Here is a 19,315-nt window from a genome sequence, read left to right on the forward strand (position 1 = left end):
GTTGAAGTGTTTGGAAATTAGTTCAAATCAAGTTTCCTCCCACTCTTTGTTTTCTCATTGTAATGGAATAACCAAATGAGTTAAGCCCTAAATGCTTCTCAGCAGTTTTCAAGGATAATGTGCTAAGTGTGTTTGTAGGTTGGCTACACTATTAACTAATGCCTTTGAGGATGACTTGAAAGAGAATATGTAGATTAGTGTCCTAGTACTTCTTTCATAAAAGCTGAGATTTTCTGTTTAGAAATGCAGGCTGCAAAAACCTGGATCATGTCTCATATTAGGAAAAAAAAAATACTATTTTAAATTCCATCCACCATTTCTGCAGGTATTTCCAGATAAAATAGTGAGTATATGTTGAGAACTGTCCCATTCTCTTTCAAAAACTATTTGGGGTGTCCATACTTATTCAGACCTGCCTCTCTGCATCAGAAAGAAACTCATCAGCTGGGCCAGAGCTCGAGTGAGTTTTAGCAGTAGATGACACTTCGCCTAGCTAGGTGCCTAGGAATCCCATTGCTTACTAGGTTTGAGCCATCAGTATGCTGTCCTTTACAAAATGCTCATGCAGGGGGTCACTGCAATAGATGTGTTTAGCATCCATAGATTCTTTTGTTTTTTTAAGTTAAATTGCATGAGAGCAGATACTGTCAAGAGGTCACTTGATAGTATTTTGGTGTTCAAAAATAGTTTTAAAATGAAGTTTATGTCCAGAAAAGACTTGCTCTGAGGGACTGATTAGAAACAGTACAAGTGGACTAAGTATTTTTGTGCTAAATTATTTTTACTCAAATTGCTATGTCTTTATATAACCTAAATAAGGTTAGGAGCTCAGAAATTGTGTGATTCCTTGATAGTAACATACTGCTATCATGCTGCCCTCAGCACTTCATTAGCTTCTGACTGATATTTCCCCTTGGCAATGAAGTGTCAGAAAAGATCACTCAGAGTCTAGGCTCTGTGCCCTCTTAAATTGCCTTGTGTCATTTTTAATAGAATGTTAGGACTTCTAACCTAATATGTCAGTGGTGTTTTATGACCATATTTAAACAACTTGTGCAACTGTTTTTTCATTAGAAAATTAGATTAATATATTTTTATAGAAATCTAGATTGTGCATGTGTCTTGCTAAATCTCTAGGAATAAGAAGACAGTTATGACAACTTCTGGTAAAACTGTGCTTCAGTTAATAGCGAGACTGATAGTTCTTAGAGTCTTGCAGAATTACAAGACAAAGCTGTTCTTTGCTGTGTATCAGCAAAGCATATTTTCTACTTTAAAGAAAAGGTAGCTTTGATAACAAAAAGTGCGATACTGTCTTGTTTTAAAACAGGTGAGCAGTACAGCTGTAGGCTGCTTCAGCTTTTTAACCTGTTGCTATAAATTTTTGCAAGATGAGAGCTGTAGGGACACATGGATGCAGCGAGCTGAAATCCCTGAAATGTCCGCCTGTGTTAAACAAAAAGTGATACTTCTAGTCTTTCCCAAGCCTTTTTTGTTTGCTGGAAAAAGACTACAGTGATGTTAGTCTTTGTTCATCTTACACACTTGATAGTTTCCATGAATTAAGGTATACCAAAGATGTATTTTTATAAGAATTTTCTCTTTGTTCCTTTCTCTTCCCTCTAGGAGTTTATGTACATTAGTATTCTGTTCGTAAAGCATCAACAGACTCTCTAGGTATTCTAGTCTCTGGGTATTTAGATGGTGCTCATTTCTGCAAAAAGCTCTAACAGAGCTCTAAAAGCTCTGTTTAAAGCTCTAACCGAATTTGAGTGCAACAGACTATCACCTGGGGACTCACTCACTGCGTCATTTCTTTAAGGTGAAGGTTTGCCTAAAGTGAAATTTTGGGACACTTAAGGCAAGGACACTTGGTAATATGTGGCAGTTGAGCATGCAACTTGAATTTCTGTTAAATTGCGGGGTTTTTTTGTTTTGTTTTTTAAGACTTGAAGGTAGAGGTAAACTTGAAAGATGGCCCAGTGACACAAATTTTACTCTTCAGAAGAGAATTTGCTGATAGTACCAATCAGTTCATTAGATTATGAAATTCTGTATTGGTCATAAAAGGCGTATGGTAATACTTTAACAAAACTTCTCCAGGCCATTGGTCTGTTGGCAGTCTTCTGCTACTGAGGTTGTGGTTACACATTTAATGGAAATCCTCCAAAGTCTCTTTACAGCTGCTTTTTCCCACTGTGGTGTGCTGTTACTGCTTGTGTGTTTGTGTAGGCATAAAATGAAGTGGGGCAGGGAAGTAGTGTAGCTAAGCAGTAGCCCAGCTTAAAGCAGTTGAAGGTCATTAAGCTGCTTCTGTCTCTGAGATGTCACACAACGAGCAAGGAGATAAATGTATAGCATTTTCTGACCAGCTTTGGTTTCAACAGGATGCATTTTAAGTTACATATAGTCATCCAGGACGTACACGTCAATCTCTAACTTCATTATATGGGAAAGAAATCTCATAAAAGCTTTTTTCTAAGGTTTGGTAATATTCCTTAAACTGTTTAGAGCAATTGTTTCTCAATATACCAAAATAGATATAATAACACTGCCAGCTTTGATATTCTAACCTGAAGTATGCCTTTATCAAAATCAAGATAGGACAGGACAAACGTAGTTCTCAGTGCATGGAGATTTAAATAGAGTAAGAGTGCTTCTTCTGTTTAATCATGAACAAGACTAGTCATTTCTGATATTTCTGATTCATCAGTTGCTCCGATGAGAGGATGGTAATTGTAGAAGTGAACAGTGAAATCAAATCTGCCCTGGAAGTGTTTGAGACAGAGGGGTATTGTACACTTGCATAAATGTATTGTGTGACTCTAAAAAGTGAGTCAGAAAATTGAAAGGAGAAAAAAGTGCTCTAATCTAATGCTAAAGAAAAAAAAAAAAGGCAGATGAGACAGAATGTGAAAGACAAATTCTTCTGAGGTTACTCAGAAAAAATGGGACTGAGTTACATCACACATTCTCCCTTAAATTTTATGTACTGAGGGACAACTTAGCCTAATTCAGATAGCTTGTCCTTCCAGTGACATCTTAGTATAAGAAAATTTTTTGTTTCAAAGTGACTTAAATTCAGCCCAAATTTCTTATAGACTGTGTCTATTGTAGGAAAGTTTAATTGTTCACATGTATTATGCCCTAATATCACCTCTCAAAAGCATGGTGAAATACTTGCTAGCTTTTTTGGAGACATGGGTGGTAATGTCTTGCTCCTAAGTTAACTGTACCTCAACATTTGGCTGGTAGGAATAAACATAAAAAATCTTTCCGGTTCATTGAGGAAAAAAGTAAAAAGTTTTCATATACGGTAGAAAAAAATAGGATCAAAACTAAATTAAAAATTATTAGACTTCCCCAAATTTAGAAAAAAATTTTTGATGTCAAACTAAGTGGATTCTTTTCTGTGCAATAAGGTCATGGTGCAAGCCACAGTTGCTTATAGCTATGAGTGACCTGAAAAATCATTTGCTGCTCAGGAGGCGGTGTTCTGTTCCCTGTGTCAGCAGAGGATTGCTTCCCTGCAAAGAATTCCAGGACAAACCTCTTTTAACTACTTGCTTTTTTGCCCTACCTAAGGCCATAACTTTTCATAAATAATGGTCAGTAACAGATTAAAAATACATTCTTTCTCTGAAGGGTAGCTGTAGATCATGCTCTTACTCACTGGCCCTTAATTTACATTTTTGAAGCCTTTTCTGGAATTTTGGCATGGATCTTTTCAGCAGTCTAAATTGATGATTCATTGCATTTAGCAGCCACAGGGCTCCTATGTATGCTAGGGTGTCATTCTTTCAGAAATGCTGCAACCAAAGGAACAGAAGGCTCCACACGCGCTGCCTTCAGTGGCCTCAGGCTGTCTCCTATCCATCCCAGCCCTAAGCTGATGGGCAGGGAAGGTGGAATTGAAATGCTGTTCTTGTTTTCAAGTGGTTCTAGTTGAGTCTGGCCTCCTGGGTAGGTGAATAACTGTATTTTGGCCACACAGGTTTTTGGTTTTTTTTATCTTAGACTTCACCCTTTGAAGAAAATTGCAATGAAGATTTACAGGCCTATTGCTATTTAACAATCTTTTGGCAGAGGATTTCTTTTGAAAACAGAATAAAGGAAAGGAAGATTAGAGTTATGGATGCCTTTATAATCGGAAGAAGACAATTTTCAGGCTCCAGTGATGTCCCTGACTCAGAAAGGCTTTGGATAAATGATTGTATTATCTCCCTTGAGACATTTTCTCTTTAGAGTCTTTGAATTAAAAAATTGTTAATATTAAAATCAGTAACTTCTAGTCCATATGAATTTAATTTAAATTTCACAAATTAGTAGTTAGGAATGGGCTTTTTCCTCCTTCCAGCATCAGTGAAGTGTTACCAATTTAATGAAAAACAGCAATTTTCATTATACTAATAATCAGAGAATCATATAATGGTTTGGAATGGAAGTGACTTAGGTCATCTTGTCCCAGCCCCCCTGCCATGGGACACAGATCATCTTGTTCCAAATTTCCCTGCCATGGCCAGGAGCACCTTCCACTAGATCAAGTTGTGCTGAGCCCCATCCAGCCTGGCCTTGAACACTTCCGGGGATATGGCATCCACAGCTTCTCTGGGCTGTTCCAGCAATTCATCATCCTCACACGGAAGAATTCCTCCTCATAGCCAATCTAAATCTGTCCTCTTTCAGCTGAAAACCATTCCCCTTGTTCCATAACAAAATTTATGTTTGAGAAAGACTTTGGAATCCATAATTCAGCACTTGAGGCACCCTAATTATCAAGGAAGGATTGTGCCTTGTGCTTCTTTTAGCAGTTCCACATGTTTGTTCTAGGCATCTTATGAATGTTTATGAGATTTCCACTCAAATCTAGACATTGCTCTCAAGGTGGGAAATTCAAAGTTTTAAATGGCATTCTTTGAAGAATCAATCCCATTCAATCATAAACAAGGATATCTAATGACAATATTGGAATGCAATCTCTAAGTGACATTTTATTTCATTCTAATCAAAGTACTAATTGCAGTAGTAAAGCCCAAATATAGTGAATTGTGCAGCTGTAGTTGCAGTTACCTTGCCCTTTCAATTGCAAAGGTTAAGTGGTCACATTATCTGAGGCAGTGAGTTTTGGTTTTTTTCTCTTCAGATCAGCGTTTTAGGAGCACAGTCTATTGCCCAGGGCTGCAGTTAAATTGTGATGGCATTGTAGCCAGTGCTGTCAGCAGCACTGGGAACTCCAGCTATGAGGGCTGCACTGCCACTTCATTTCTCATCAGGGTCCCTGTGCAGCCTCACGGGATTGCAGCGGGGCTCCTTGTAAGTAAATTCCACATGATGCTTTTAAATTGCTGGTTTTCAAGTTTGAGCATAGCAACTATGCTCAGTGTCAAGCCAAGGCTTTTTCTTCTCACATAATTGCTTTTCATCCTGAAACTTGAAGGTTATTACCAGGAGCTGCTAATATTTCTATGTGCAGTTTAATAACAGTAGGTGAAAATAATTCAAGACCACAAGTGGCACAAGTTACAGGTTTGGTTTTGCTCTCATTCTAAAGACCTGACTTTGAATATAAGTGAGAAATCTGTTTACTGCCAAACTAAAAAAAGCTACCCATGGTTAGTGCCCTTTCATAGGGGAAAAAGGCAATCACCTCCCACTCAAAAATATACCATAAAGTATTTAGAAAAGCAAAATGTATTTTAAATGATACTTTTTGAGCATAAAGTTCTCTTATTCTGGAACTTCAGCTGCTGAGGAACAAAGCAGTAATATCTTTATTTAATTAATATTTTTCTATTACAGAAAGACAGTAAAATGTTGTAATGTTTCTTTAATTGCAAATGAAGAAGCTACTGGTAAATGCCATTGTGGATGTCTTTTTTGTTGAAAGGTAGAGACAAAAAGTGATTATGAATATAAATACAGTAAGTGATAAAAATTACAAAGAAAACCACATTCCCTTATTTTGAAACTATTTGGATATTCTGAAAGCTTTTCATAAAACCATTTTACACTATTGAAACCAGATTCTTTGTTGAATTTATTTACAGAGTAAATAACTGCTGGTCTGTGATCATTAATGCAAATTCACTTGACTTCAGGTATTTTTTCTTATTCTAGGAAAGGTTTGTTTTGTTTTGGAATTCCAATTGAAATTTCAATTTCCATCTTTAAGTACTTCTCTATTTCTTTACACTTTGATTTTGCTTTTTTGCTGTTTGACTTCACTAGAAATTAAGATTATTTTATAGATATATTGTTGAACTCAGCCATTTTATCAAGGGTACAATGGAACACATATATGTTACAATGGAACACATATTTAAAGACTAGATTAATGCTGTGTTCAGTAGAATATAGCATTCAAATAGGCAGCTATCACTGAAACTTTACTCTGGCCTATGAAGTTGCATAATTAGCACCTGATCTTGCTAAAGTTTGACATATGGGTGACATCTGTATTATGCTGTTTAGCACAGAATCCAGTGGGATTTGAAAGTACAAGACTGCCCATGAAAGTTAGGTGAGCCAGCACTTTGCTGTCTGCCTCCTGCTCATGCAGGGGCTCTGTCAGTCCTGTTGTGGCCTTCCTTACCAAATTGCGCTTCTTTTGTGTTGAGCAGTTAAACTTTCCAAGTCAATTGCACAAATATCAGTTCTTCTGTCCCTCTCTTGATAAATCTTTGTTTGCTTTACCAAATGCCTGGTGTACACTTTGAGGAACTTGAGGAAAGAGAGGACAAGCATTTGTGATTGTGCCGCAATAATGATTTGTCAAGTGATTGTGTTTGCTGTCTAGAGAGTGCTGTTGGGTGACCTCTTGCAAGCTGGGTTATGGGAATATAACTGCATCTGCTTTAGAGTTATCAGTGCTGTATTCATTCTTGCAAATTACTTTATAGTGTGGAGTTAATAAACTTCTACATTTATTTTGCTGCAGACAGAGCAGTTTTGTTTTCACACCTCTGCCCTGGAAGGTTTGCAAGTTCAGTGCGCAGCTCCAGAAGGATGGAGCCAACACTCTCTCTAGTTTGATTTACAATCTAATACTGCCATTCACTGTTAATTTCACATGCTCAGAAGTGCTGCTTAGTTCATAATTTTCAGTGTCCCTTTTCCTACCTCTGGCTTCTCATTTTGCTGCTCTTTTAAAGTTTCTAAAATAGTCAGCTGATTTCTGTACTAAAAAGCAATAGTTAAAGACAAAACAGAAGGGAGTGTTGGAAGGGGAGCCGGGGGTAAAGATTATAGGATCATTTTAGAGTTATTTTTTGATTTTATATACCATGGGGGAAATACAAGGTACATATTGAAATCTTTTGGCACATTCAGATGGCAGACTATATTAGTTTTTGCCAGTTCTTCCTAAAATAAAATACATTCAACAGAATCTCAAATAAGTGCTCAGGACACACAGGGTTTTATGCTGAAATGGAGTTGGGTTTTAGCTGTACTTACTGTCAATACTAATTGCTTGCATTGCTTACAATGAACAGACTTTTTGTGTTAGTAGAAATAGACCTATAAAACTTCGTGTACATACTTGGTAGTTTTTTCTATTTCCCCCTTAACTTACACAATCAGTTGGAGCAAAAGATCTTTTTGGAAAGACCAGTGGGGAGGGTCAGAAATGTGTGTATCCTCTGTGCACTACCGGAGCACGAAATTTACTGCTGTTTATCAAACCTTTTATTTTTGCAGAACTTTTTCAGTACCAGTTAAGAGAGGTTTGGGACAATTGTACCACTTTTAAGAGATCTTTTATCAGTTGCAAGTGTTGTCCTGTTGGCTGTTTAAGGTAGCTTCTCAGTTCTATTAAAACTTGAATCCCAAAGCACTTGCTAGTTGAAAAACAAAAATTAAAGTTTATCAACAGCTCCTTTTTGTTTTTAAATATGGAGTTTGCATTACTGTGTATGTAGTTGTTACTTCCAAAAAATGTATCATGATAACTCTCTATCATATCCATTTTTCTGTATCAAAACACTGCCTGTAACTTCAGGAAAAACAGAAGTTGTTCATAGGAGTTTCTTTTTTGGTGTTTTTCTTGAAGTCTTAATTCATTTTGAATGTGTAAACTCAACTTCTGAAGTAAAAACACTTTCAGCTGGCTAGTTAGTACTAAGGAAGGCTTTCACTTCCAAAGCTTTAGGTACTTTTCAGCTCTTAATCAGAGAGTGAAACTGAAAATCTCATTGCTCTTTGGTCTTTGTACTTTGCATGAGTGTATGCTCTGCTCCTCCTAAATGAGAAATAAAATAGCCTTGTCACATGAGGACTTTTACTGGTTTTTATAATTGAGTGTTTAAGGGAGTTGTCAGGCTCTTGATTCTCGTGCTGATCATCATTTTCAAGGGATGAATAATTTTTCAATGTTAGTCATTGTTGCCGGGTTCTAAAAGTCTATTTCCAAGGTAGGTGCTATGGGTGTTAAAGCAGTAAGCATCCCTTCACTGTATCTTACCAGTCGGATTTGGTATTAGCTGGCATTGTCTTCTGAAGTGTTATATGTTACATTTATATTAATCATGTAAAATCCAATCACATAAGCTGAAGCTATAGTTGGTTCTTGGTACACCTGTATCTGTCATGTACTGAATCAGATTAAAAGTTTCCTCTGTTCTTTGAACTTTCTTATTTATTCAAAGTTAGTAATAGATAGAGATAGTTGGTGTTTAGCTATTAATGAAGTTTTTTTGCCTATTAACTTGTTCAAGTGTCATGGGCTGAATCTCACTGCCTCAATGAAAACATGGTTTATTTTCCTTTTCTTTTGAGAATTGTGGAAGATGAAGATTTAATACTTATATTTTTCAGCACAATTGCACTTTAGCCAATAATTAAGCAGGAATTCATGTTTTGGGTGCCTTTCTATTTAGAGATTTGTAGGGACCATCCCACATCATTTTCATATGCAATGATGTTTGAAATTTGATATATTTCTGTGATTTATACATGCATTTTATATGGCCTTTCAGAGAAATGTTGTATATTTCTGTACAACTAATTCTAGTAATTCTAATATTAAATGGCATTTCAGACTTCAAATAATGTTATCGTACAGGATGAAATAAAAACAGACATGGCAGCAACTAGACTGCTAGTCTGTCAAAACTGTTCACACAAAGTAGATTTTAAAATACTATCAAACTTCAGTTTGACAGAGGCATCTGTAATACTGAATGTCTATCAGCCTAACTTTATCTTTCGAGAACCTTAACATGTTTTGTAGTGAGAACATAGTTTTAAACATAAGACTTTCAGGAAAAGTATTGCTTTTGGAATGAAGGACTTTAATTTTAAATGTTTAAAGACTTGCAGGAGAGGAGTTGTTAGAGCTCTAGATCTGTGCTGTCATGTATTAGCCATGTCGGGTACCTGGAATGTCTTCTACCAAATCTGTACAGGCAGGGTCTTCCTGCCATCCCATCCCAAACTATAACACTTGAAACACTTGAGACTTTCACTGTGTTCTGTACATACAGAAAAATCCCCATCCTGTGTATTTCACATTCTCCTCCTTGTTTCACCACTTGCTTAAGTCTAGCAGTGCTTTCAGTCTCCCTGACCCTTAATTGCATTCCATGATTGTGATTGGCTATGTGTATGACAACTTCTGCTCACAGGAAAAGCATTTTTGGACTAATATTATTTGTTTAGGCCCAGCAATTCCTGCAGTTTCTGCCTGAAACTGCCATCTGGAATTAGATGTGCTAAACTGGTTTGCAGTTCCTTTTAATGAGCTAAACAAAGAAATTAAAGGTCCATTTATGAATGGCCAGATATAAATGACTTTCTTACAGCTTTATTTTAGCTTTTGGGATTATTTGTGTAAAAGCAGCAAATAAACAGCACGAAACCTTTTAGTCCATTTTCATATGCAGGTATTTTTCTTCTTGATAAACTGGTGTGAATTAGTGAAAACAAAGAGTAGCAGTGAAGCATATTTTCATTTATGTTGACATAAGCTGCTGCTAGGAAAAATTCTTAAATATCAGTTGAGAAATGCTCACACATGCTCACTTATTTCCATGTCTTCTGCCAGTCACAAAAATTGGGAGACTGGGGGAATCATCACCTATTTTCTTATGTTTTCATCTCTTTCTGAAGGCTGAATGCTAACTCAAAGAGATTATAACCTTTTGAAGCTCGTTAGGGTGGCTTATGAGTATGATTTGCTTTTTGTGATGGTTTCAGCAGATCCAGAGCTGTCACAGCAAATTCATAGGTTTTTGGAGGATTATCAAGTCCTATGGTAACTTTTCAAAAGTAAAGACAAACAACTGTTTAACAAAATATATAAGCCTTTTGATAGATTTGTCCTTATTAATTAGCACAATCAGGCAGTCAAGTTAAAATGCAGTTTATATGTTCTATTTCATTCGTATTGTATTATTTAGAAATTGACTTCTTTACAGTTATATATGTACCAAGGAATACCTGTAAATATAAGAATTATTACTTGGAGATTTTAATATGCCTCGCCCAAGTGATTCTATATGTTATAGTAATATAAAATGTATTTAGTAGAAAGTATGCACCAATAAGTGACAATAGTATAAATCATCTATTCCTTGAGTTTCAGAAGACAGCACTTTTTATAATAGTTTCTTGTGTGACTGTGATCTATGTGAGTATGTGTATATCTACCTTAAGCTAAGCATAGAATAAATACACTTTATTTGAATAAAATGTTGCTAGAGTTTTTATAGAAGCTGTGTTGAAGACATTGGTGTTTAATTTAAATTTTGACAGAGAAGGCCAAGGTAACTTGAAGCATATTTTTAATGATGACTGAAGAGTGATCCAGTAATTATGAAAGATTAATACAGAGTAGTCTGCTGGAAGATAGACTGACTCCTCCACTCTTTGGCAGGTGGATGACATCTTAGGAGAAGGCAGTGACGAAAGTGATACTGAAAAAAAAAAGACAGAAGAGGAAGGTGAAAGACCTCAGACTTGTACAACAGAGACTCTAGGGAGGAAGTCGGATCAGAGACCTGGATCATCATCGTCGTCATCAAGCGAAAGAAGCTTAACAGGCAGCGTACCCAGGTATGAATTTTTCAAATGTAAGAAGTGTTAATGATGTTTCATTGTGTTTGTGCTAGTCAGCATGCTTTCTTACAATCTAGTATTTGCCATCTGATGTTAAACTATATATAGGCACTTTTTCTTTTAAGTCTGTAAAGTTGTCATGCTTATCTCTGCATGATTTTGGGATTTATTTAAGGAAGTGGTCTTAGTAAATGTCTTATTGAGAAACTGTTCTGAAAGAACTGGAAGCTACTGAACTGCACTTTTTTTAAAGTTGTCTCAGTCCTGTGTCAGATACAGAACCATGTTCTCTGCAGTGTTACTTTAAGTAAAATAAAGCATGGTTTGTAAAGTTAGGGTTTTTTGTTCTAAATTTTTGAGATAGTTTTATGTTGGTCATTCATAACAATGAAAATGTTGGGATGCTTTTCTACTTAAAATTTAAACTTGCTAGTCTCTTCTTCAAAATTGATTTTATTGTCCCAGCATTGACTGTTGGATAATGACTATCAACCAAGTTGCTAGTATACTAGAACTTAATAAACTAAGTCCTTATGTTATATATATTAATGAATTGTTCTCAGTTTGCACCATGTTAATAGTTTTTAAGCTTAACAATTTAGAGTAAGCAATATAAGATTTTAATTTAGAATTGCAGGGGTCATCAGCCTGTACTATAGGGTGCTGAAAGTGCAAACATGACTCAGATGTGTGTTATAGTTCCTTTCTTCTCTCTAACCAAACTCAATTTCCAGCCATAAGACTTCAGGCTGTAACACTTTTCCCTTAATGAGGGCAATATAAGTAGTAGGTCTTAAGCATCTGACTAAGATTATTTTAATTTTTCTGAGATTTGTTCTACCACACAAAGAAGGTATGAGAGAAACTGCCAAAACTGACGCAGAATGTCATATATAAATATTTATGAAGAGATTTTGATTGGGGTAGTAATGTTGCTGTGTGTTTCGTTTACTGTAGAAAGAGCTACAGGGGAAGCTTTTGCGGCCTTTTAGTTTATCATGGGCATTTCTAATCATTGACCTTCTTCAATAAATAGTCTCCAAGTTATGAGAATCTGATTTGTGTCAAATGGATAGAAGAAAAATTTTCTCCCAAATTAAGTTTGGAAGAAGAAAGGCAAGCAGATGATGAGTGTTTTAGAACACAGCTTGAAGCAGCAAGGCGTGGTGGTGGTATGTCACTGTTAAGCTATCCTAGTATTGTGATGTTTCGTTGTGTGGAAGACATACCAGTTTCTGGAAACCAAAAGGAAGAAAGAGTCACATTGAGGAATATTGCTAAATAACTGTTTCCAAAGTATGTTGTAAAAAGATAGAGGAAGTGCATTTGTAGTTAAATTTTATTCTGTATAGAGGAAGGTTTTTAAGTAAGCTTGGCAATACTTCTTCAGTCAGAAACTGTATAGACATAGTCAATTTGCTGAATTGTATTCAGGATTGAGCTTGGTAGGCATGTTGGAAAACATACTCAAAAACTGCTGGTTCAGATGCTGAGCCAGTATCTACTAGGCAGGAAATTCTGCTTGATAAAAAAGGAGCCCGTCATTCCAATTACATTTTAAGTTTGAAGCTTTAAATTGATGTTTTCATGTTCAGTAAGTGTTGTATGTGCTAAAGAAATAGTGTATGAAAGGGGAAATATAAGAACAGACTCTGAAAAACAGAAGATGAACAAGAAACAGTCCACATATGATCCAGTTCTCCTATGATCTGTCTCAGCTCATTCCTATTAGAGATGAGGCCTACAAAGACTATGGGTTTCTGCAGCTCCTCTTGACATTTCCAGTAGTTACTGATATTGAAACCATAGCACTTACAAAAAAATCTAGCTCTTATATTTAATGTTAGGTTTCTGCAGCTCCTCGAGACATTTCCAGTAGTTACTGATATTGAAACCATGGCACTTACAAAAAAATCTAGCTCTTATATTTAATGTTAGTCTCCAGTCTTGAAACTTACAGAATACCGTGATCATTTCTTTGATTGGTGCCACTTCTGAAATTCTCAAGCATGGAGAAAAAAATATCTTTGAGAAAACTGATAGCTCCTACTGGAGAGGAAATGCAGTCTTTCTCCTAGATCCATTGCTAATTCATAATCAACGAAATTGAGCTCAGTGCCTCAAGAAATCCCACAACTATCTTTTCTGTGCCCATTTACTAGAATTTTAAAAGGAACTGCGATATTTTGATTCCTAAGTGTTTTTTTTCAAAGATAATAGTACTTTCTTACAACATCCACTCTTCTAGAAGACAGAAGTTATAGTTTTCCTTTCTCTCTTACTGACAGAAAAGACTGCTGCAAACTCTGGTGCAAAATTTTGTTGGTGATATCTTTTATCCCAATTGAATGAGTATATTCATTGTCACTGTAACTTTATTCACAGTCTTGAGACACTCTACTTTGAGAATCTCGAGACCTAAGTTTGTTTACAGCTCAGTGCTTCCCAAGCTGTCAGACTCAGGTTTGTTATAGTCTGGGATATTTTTCAGAAATAATTTCAGTGACAAACCATTCAAAACATATTAAGGAACTACCTGGTATGTGGTCAAAGTCTTCTTGAAAGTACCCTTAATAGCCAGCAGCACATTTCAAATATGGCTGGCAAAGTAATTGTAGAAATTCAACCATTTTTCCAAAGAATGATGGTTCCTCTGTTTCCTTACCCAGGCAATTCATTGCATTGTTTCACTAGCAAAGTTGTAATGTTATTACACTGAACAGTCTTCCAAAATTCCTTTCTAGATGATGTGAATATGCTGTTGATTTGATTTTTACAGTATAGAAAAGCTGAAGGTCTAAATTTAGAAATACTGGTGATTTAAAGTCATAACTTCCTGCCTTCTGGATCATTTGTTGCATTAGCATAGCTCACTTAATCATCAAGCAATCTATCTGTTAAAGAGCTTCTGTGTAAGGTCACCCTAGAAAAAAAATGTATATTGTGAAGTTAATTTTAAGAACTAAATATTTCATTATCTCCTTTTCCTTAGAATAGATTTTATTTAAGGGGACATTAAGTGATGTGTAACTGCAAAAGGAACAGGGATCAAACTTTCTGTATGTGGTCAGTGCTTGGATATTCAAGAGAACATTTAACCTTGAGTCCAGAGTGAACAAATCCTAAAGTAAACAATTGCTTGTGTTTGCAGGTCATTGGAAAACGTTGTTTGTCTGAAGAAAATTCAAATTCATTTTGCTCTTATTGGTAAAACTTCTCCCACATAATTGTTTCAAACTCGTAATCAGAATTTTGTGGTGTATGGTTATTCTAAACTACTTACATTTCTGGAACCATTAGAGTTTTGCCATGTGTAATAGTTAGGTCCTTTTGAAAATCTCTTGTTCAGACTCCCTCAGTAAGAACCAGAGTTCATTATTGGAACTGGCCAGAAGTAGAGGATCAGTTCATTTTTGAAACTGCACTGTGGTTTTGGCTGTGGGCTTGCTGTGTCAGTGGCCGTGGGATTACAGAGGAACATGTCTCATTTTAAAGACTGTTCCCTCAAAGCTTATGCAAAAAAAACCCTAATCTCTGCAAATTAGAGATCCGTGACAGGCAACCACCTCCTCTCCCAGCTATGGGAAAGACTGATTTGCTTTAAGAATTTGCAGTGATAGGTGGCATTTGTCAGTTGGAAGATGCTTCCCTGGAAATGCTTCTCTTAAGGTGAAGCAAGTTAAGGAAGTTCAACATAGATGATGTGATGGCTCCAATTTTATAGATTATTATGGTTAGAAAGTTTCAACTTTTGAGTCTATTTCACATAAAACAGACAGAATTTGTCTCCCATTATTAATTTCCTGTAAGTTCAGTCTAATTCAGCATTCTAAATTATACATCTGGGAGAAGAAAGCATCCTTCAGGTAATAAGACAACATGATGAATACTTCTTTACATAACCAAATTCTGACTGATTTTGCAAGGTTGTTACAAGTACTTTTTTCTTGGGTTTAGAACTTAACTTACGGGGTAATACAACACCTGGATTGGCCATCATGTTTCAAGTCTGTACAGTACTCTTGTGACAACTTTAAATGGCTGTTCAGATGAATGTTGTGAGGTGTTAAGAGCTGAAACTTTCACCAACTTCATTTTTCCCAAAACTATTGATTGCATTCAACCTTCAGAGTAGAAATTGTTCTTGATTCCTTTTGGTACATTTTTTTCCTTGGCATAACAATTGTTCACATAGTTACTGCAAACTGAGAGTATGTTTAAATTTCTGAGTTCTCTTATATTTCTAACAGTTTGGAAGTAAACAGACTCTTTGATGTAGTCCACATAAGCAATTTAAAAATTACTGCAGTTTCAGTGAGATTTTTTTCCCAGAAGTAGTGATGAAAAACTCCAGACTGAAATCCAGGATCAGCTTCTAAAGTGCTTCTGTTGGCAGCACATCTTGCTATTTTCACATGAGCCAGTTGTTCTACAAAATTTTAATGGCATTCCTGTTTGGAAGGAATTTTGATAAAGACTCTAAAATGGAAGAGGATTCTGGGCATGCAAAGCATAATTTGCTTCTGTACTTATATATTAAAAATAAGTTTTCATATAGGAATGTTTTTATTTGAAAGATCTCTTGTTACCTAAAATTTCCACATGAGAAAATCAATACTGAGGTAAAAACAGCTGTAACAGTTTTTTGAAGCCATTTTAATTAACTTTTTTTTTCCTCCAGTGGTAGGGTTTGTTTTTTTTTTTTCAAGTGTGTATAGTCCCAAATACTCTACCCTCTGCTACATTGAGTCAACTTGCTTTTAGTTTGCCAGCTAGAAAATTGTACATTCAGGTTCTAGAGGATTGAATGAATGGAAACAAATTCTAGATCTCAGTTGATAGTTTATGTATCAAGGGTGTGCCTTTCTCAGGCCCTATTGACAATTGTCCTAATGTCCTTAAAATCAGGAGTCCTTCAGCTGTAATCTTTTTCTGATAGGGTTAAGCTCTGATTAGTGACCACCTTCAAAGCTTCATTAGAGTTGCTTTAGGCAACTGAGGTGCTTTCCATCCCCTTTTAACCACATTCTGTAGGTTATTGGCTTTTTGACAGTTGTACTTTTGTTTTCTGTGTTCTGTTTAGGCTAATTCTCAGCTTTTTTTGTCTTTGTCTCACATAGTTGTGGTAAAATTGACCTTTCCTAATTGGTATTTCTGAACCAGTCATTCTATCCCCTACTCTCCTCAGAGAAAAAGTAGCTTGGAGAGGTAGGTTGTTTTGCCAACTTGAACTTTCTGCATCTGTTAAGTTAAATCCTACCCCTTGGTCCTTGTCTTTGTTACAAAGCATAAAAGATGGTTTTAGAGCAAACTGCTTCAAGGATATTTGTGCTTGAAAAGTATAGTTACAGACCATGTTTTGTTTGATTTGAGTAGCTTTTTTTCACTAAAAGTAGATATGTTTGATGTGAAATAGTGTCCAAGCTCTTAAGTGATTCCTTCCCTATAGCAATCTTTTTCATAACCCTTCAGTAAAGTACTGGGGAGTTATTCTGAATGTGTGTTTACTCATTGATCTGTGGAGCTTTGGCTGAATCCAGAAAATTAAGGTATTTTTAAATCAGAAAAGTTCAGTATTAGAGTGTAATTGCAGCTATCTAGAGAAGTCACTGACAAACTCAACTGTTCTGATATCATATTGGATACATCTTATAATTACCAGTGGAAGATTTAAAAATGCAGTAGGAGGAATTGGGAACTGGAAATGTTACTATTCAAACTACATGCCAACATGTTTTTGTTTATCACCCATATTATTTTTAGATCCCTTTTTTATTAAAGATGCCAATCATATCACTTGGCTGTAAACACACTTCTGAAAATCGTCACTCTTATACTTTGGCCTCACAAATATTATATATAATATATAATATAATTATATATTCATTTGCAAGTGAAGTAACATAGATCGATAGGGCAGTCTTTCTTTTGAAGGAGTATTTGAAGACTTTTACAAAAGAGAACACAAGCATTCAGATAGCTATGATAGTGCAAGTCCTGTAACATTGCCACTAGAAGACAGATTTTTCTTCTCACTAATGAGGTTAAGCATCATTAGGTTTACTTATAAAATGCTGAGTTACTCTGTAATTAATGTAAAACTATTACAGAATATAGTTTTTAAGCTTTCTGATAAGAGAAACTGCTTGCTTTTTTTTTCTTTTTGTTAGAGCGGGCTGGGAGATCCAGCATGACTTCTGCCCTGAGAAAGCTGTCAGCTGCAGGCAGTGCTTGTCTGTGTGTTTTCTCAGAGCAAAGGGCAGGGCAAAGAGTTTGGTTTTTTTCCACCATGTTGAAATAATTTTTTAAGAGGAAAACTACTTTTTATGTCTGCAGCAACCAGAAGAACTGTGAGGCCTGTTTGTTACTTGTGGCTCAAAAAGCAAGTCACTGTGCTGGCCACTTGCTGCTCTTCAGTGTATCCTCATATGAGAAGTTATCAGCCATCTTCTATTCAAGAGCAGAATTGTTGTGGACAAGACACTTAGTCAAGTGAGGGGAAAAGAGTGCTTCCTGTGGAGAGGGAATGCAGGATTCTACTTTCTTTTTCAGCTTAAGATGCCAGTGTTTTTCCACTGGGTTGATACCTACCTTCTAAAACAGCTATGAAACAGTTTATTTGGATCTTAACATTTGCTCTCCAGTGAGGTTTGCCAGGCTTACTGAACAGGGTTAATAATAAGTATGAAGGATCCCTAACTCCTTAGGTGCCTTCCAGCTGGTCAGACAGTATTCAGCCTTCAGCTATTTATAGAGTATTGTTCACTTCTGTTTAAAGTCTGCTTTTGTTCTGGAGGTTTTTTCTTCTGTGAGCAGAACGGAGTACAAGGAACACACAGACTTGGTCAAAGTCACAAGGGATTCTCTCTTTAGGTCTACATTTCAGGTCATTTAAGGTTTTAAATATGTTCCATTCTGTTTCAAAGCTACTGCATTGATTGTCTTTCCTTAACATTTCAATCTTTTTGAATTTAAGACTGAAGCATCCAACTCTTTTATACACAATGTCATTTGCAAAATGGCAGTAGTATTCTACTCATTTACTGTGTCTGACATGGGTAATGTGTCTTTGTTGGATGCATTACAGGAGTTTGCTCAGATGCATGTTGCTGGATGCTTCTTAAATAGCTTTTCACAAAGGATTCAAAATTCCATTGCCATGCAAGGATTATACAAAATTTGCTCTGCTTGCTAGGAAGCATTTACTAATGGAAAGGTCTCTGAAGGTTTTTCTATGCTAAAAATGTGATTTTAAAGTTTTTTCTCAATATTAAATTTACTTAAGTCTGCATTCTGCTATAATGAATGCCCTGTAAAACCAGGGCTTGTGTTTTTTCCTCCTACTCCAAAGTTATGAGGTGTATGTATGGCATGTTAAGCCTGGAAGACTAAATCATATAGAAATAATTGGGTTGAAAAATGCTTGTATGAGAGTTATTTCATGGTTTTGTGGCATTGATGTCAGGAGAAGGTGAAGATGCAGAGGGATGTTCTACACCCTTGTAAATGCACAGTAGGGTAGAAAGATGCTGGAAGTTACTGGCAGGTAGGTATGCTCTAAGAATATAAATGTGTGGTGTTATTTTCAATACACTATTTTATTTGATAGCAAAGAGGACAAAAATGTCTGACATGCTTAACTAAATTGATAGTTTAGGGGAATATTAATTTCTTCAAATAAAAGGGTATCTGGGAAATCTGTCACAAGAGGGAACACTGTTAGTAAGGGAGGTTGGCACTACTTTTTAGAAAACTTGAATGGAATTCTCAAACACAAGTAAAAAAACCCTCAGTGTTAGTGAAAAATATTTTTCTTCTCCATTTGATATTCTGTGCTGTCTGATAGAGTGGACTGTTCCCATGGGAGTTTTTTGAGATAAAATCTATATGAATTTGTTACATTTTTGATAAGAAATTATCTTTCTATTAATATCTTAAACTTCAACATCTGGTCTGTGTGTCCTTCACTTTTAGATTTTGTGTTTAGTTTTCCTCTGTGGTAGAGAAGCTTTTTATTTTATTATTCTTTTAAGTGAATTAAGCTTTATGATCTCATATAGAAAAATTCATGTGGACAAATCTAAAACCTTATAAATCATCAAGTATAGTTTGAAAAACTCTAGCTGTTCAGAAAACAATTAGCAAAAGCATAAAACAAATGAATATGTTATTTATTTCAGATTTCCTCAGAGGTTAATCAGAGAGGAAACTGTAGGACATTTAGTGGCAAATGTTTGAAAGTCGTTGTGAGACATGAAGG

At 35.8% G+C, this 19,315-nt stretch overlaps 1 protein-coding gene across 3 annotated transcripts in view; it reads left to right on the forward strand.

The window, feature by feature from the left end:
• The window catches only part of CTDP1 (CTD phosphatase subunit 1), a 96,040-nt gene that overhangs the window by 56,760 nt on the left and 19,965 nt on the right, over positions 1–19,315 (forward strand). For 2 of the 3 annotated variants that reach the window (XM_030265607.4, XM_072924197.1), the window contains exon 12: positions 10,874–11,052. In XM_030265607.4, coding sequence (XP_030121467.4) covers positions 10,874–11,052 — 179 coding nt within the window. Of the gene's footprint in view, positions 1–10,873; positions 11,053–19,315 lie in introns of those variants that run through there. The other variant, XR_012053956.1, reaches the window with a different exon arrangement.

Source organism: Taeniopygia guttata, chromosome 2, assembly GCF_048771995.1.
Source record: "Taeniopygia guttata chromosome 2, bTaeGut7.mat, whole genome shotgun sequence".
Lineage (NCBI taxonomy): Eukaryota > Metazoa > Chordata > Aves > Passeriformes > Estrildidae > Taeniopygia > Taeniopygia guttata.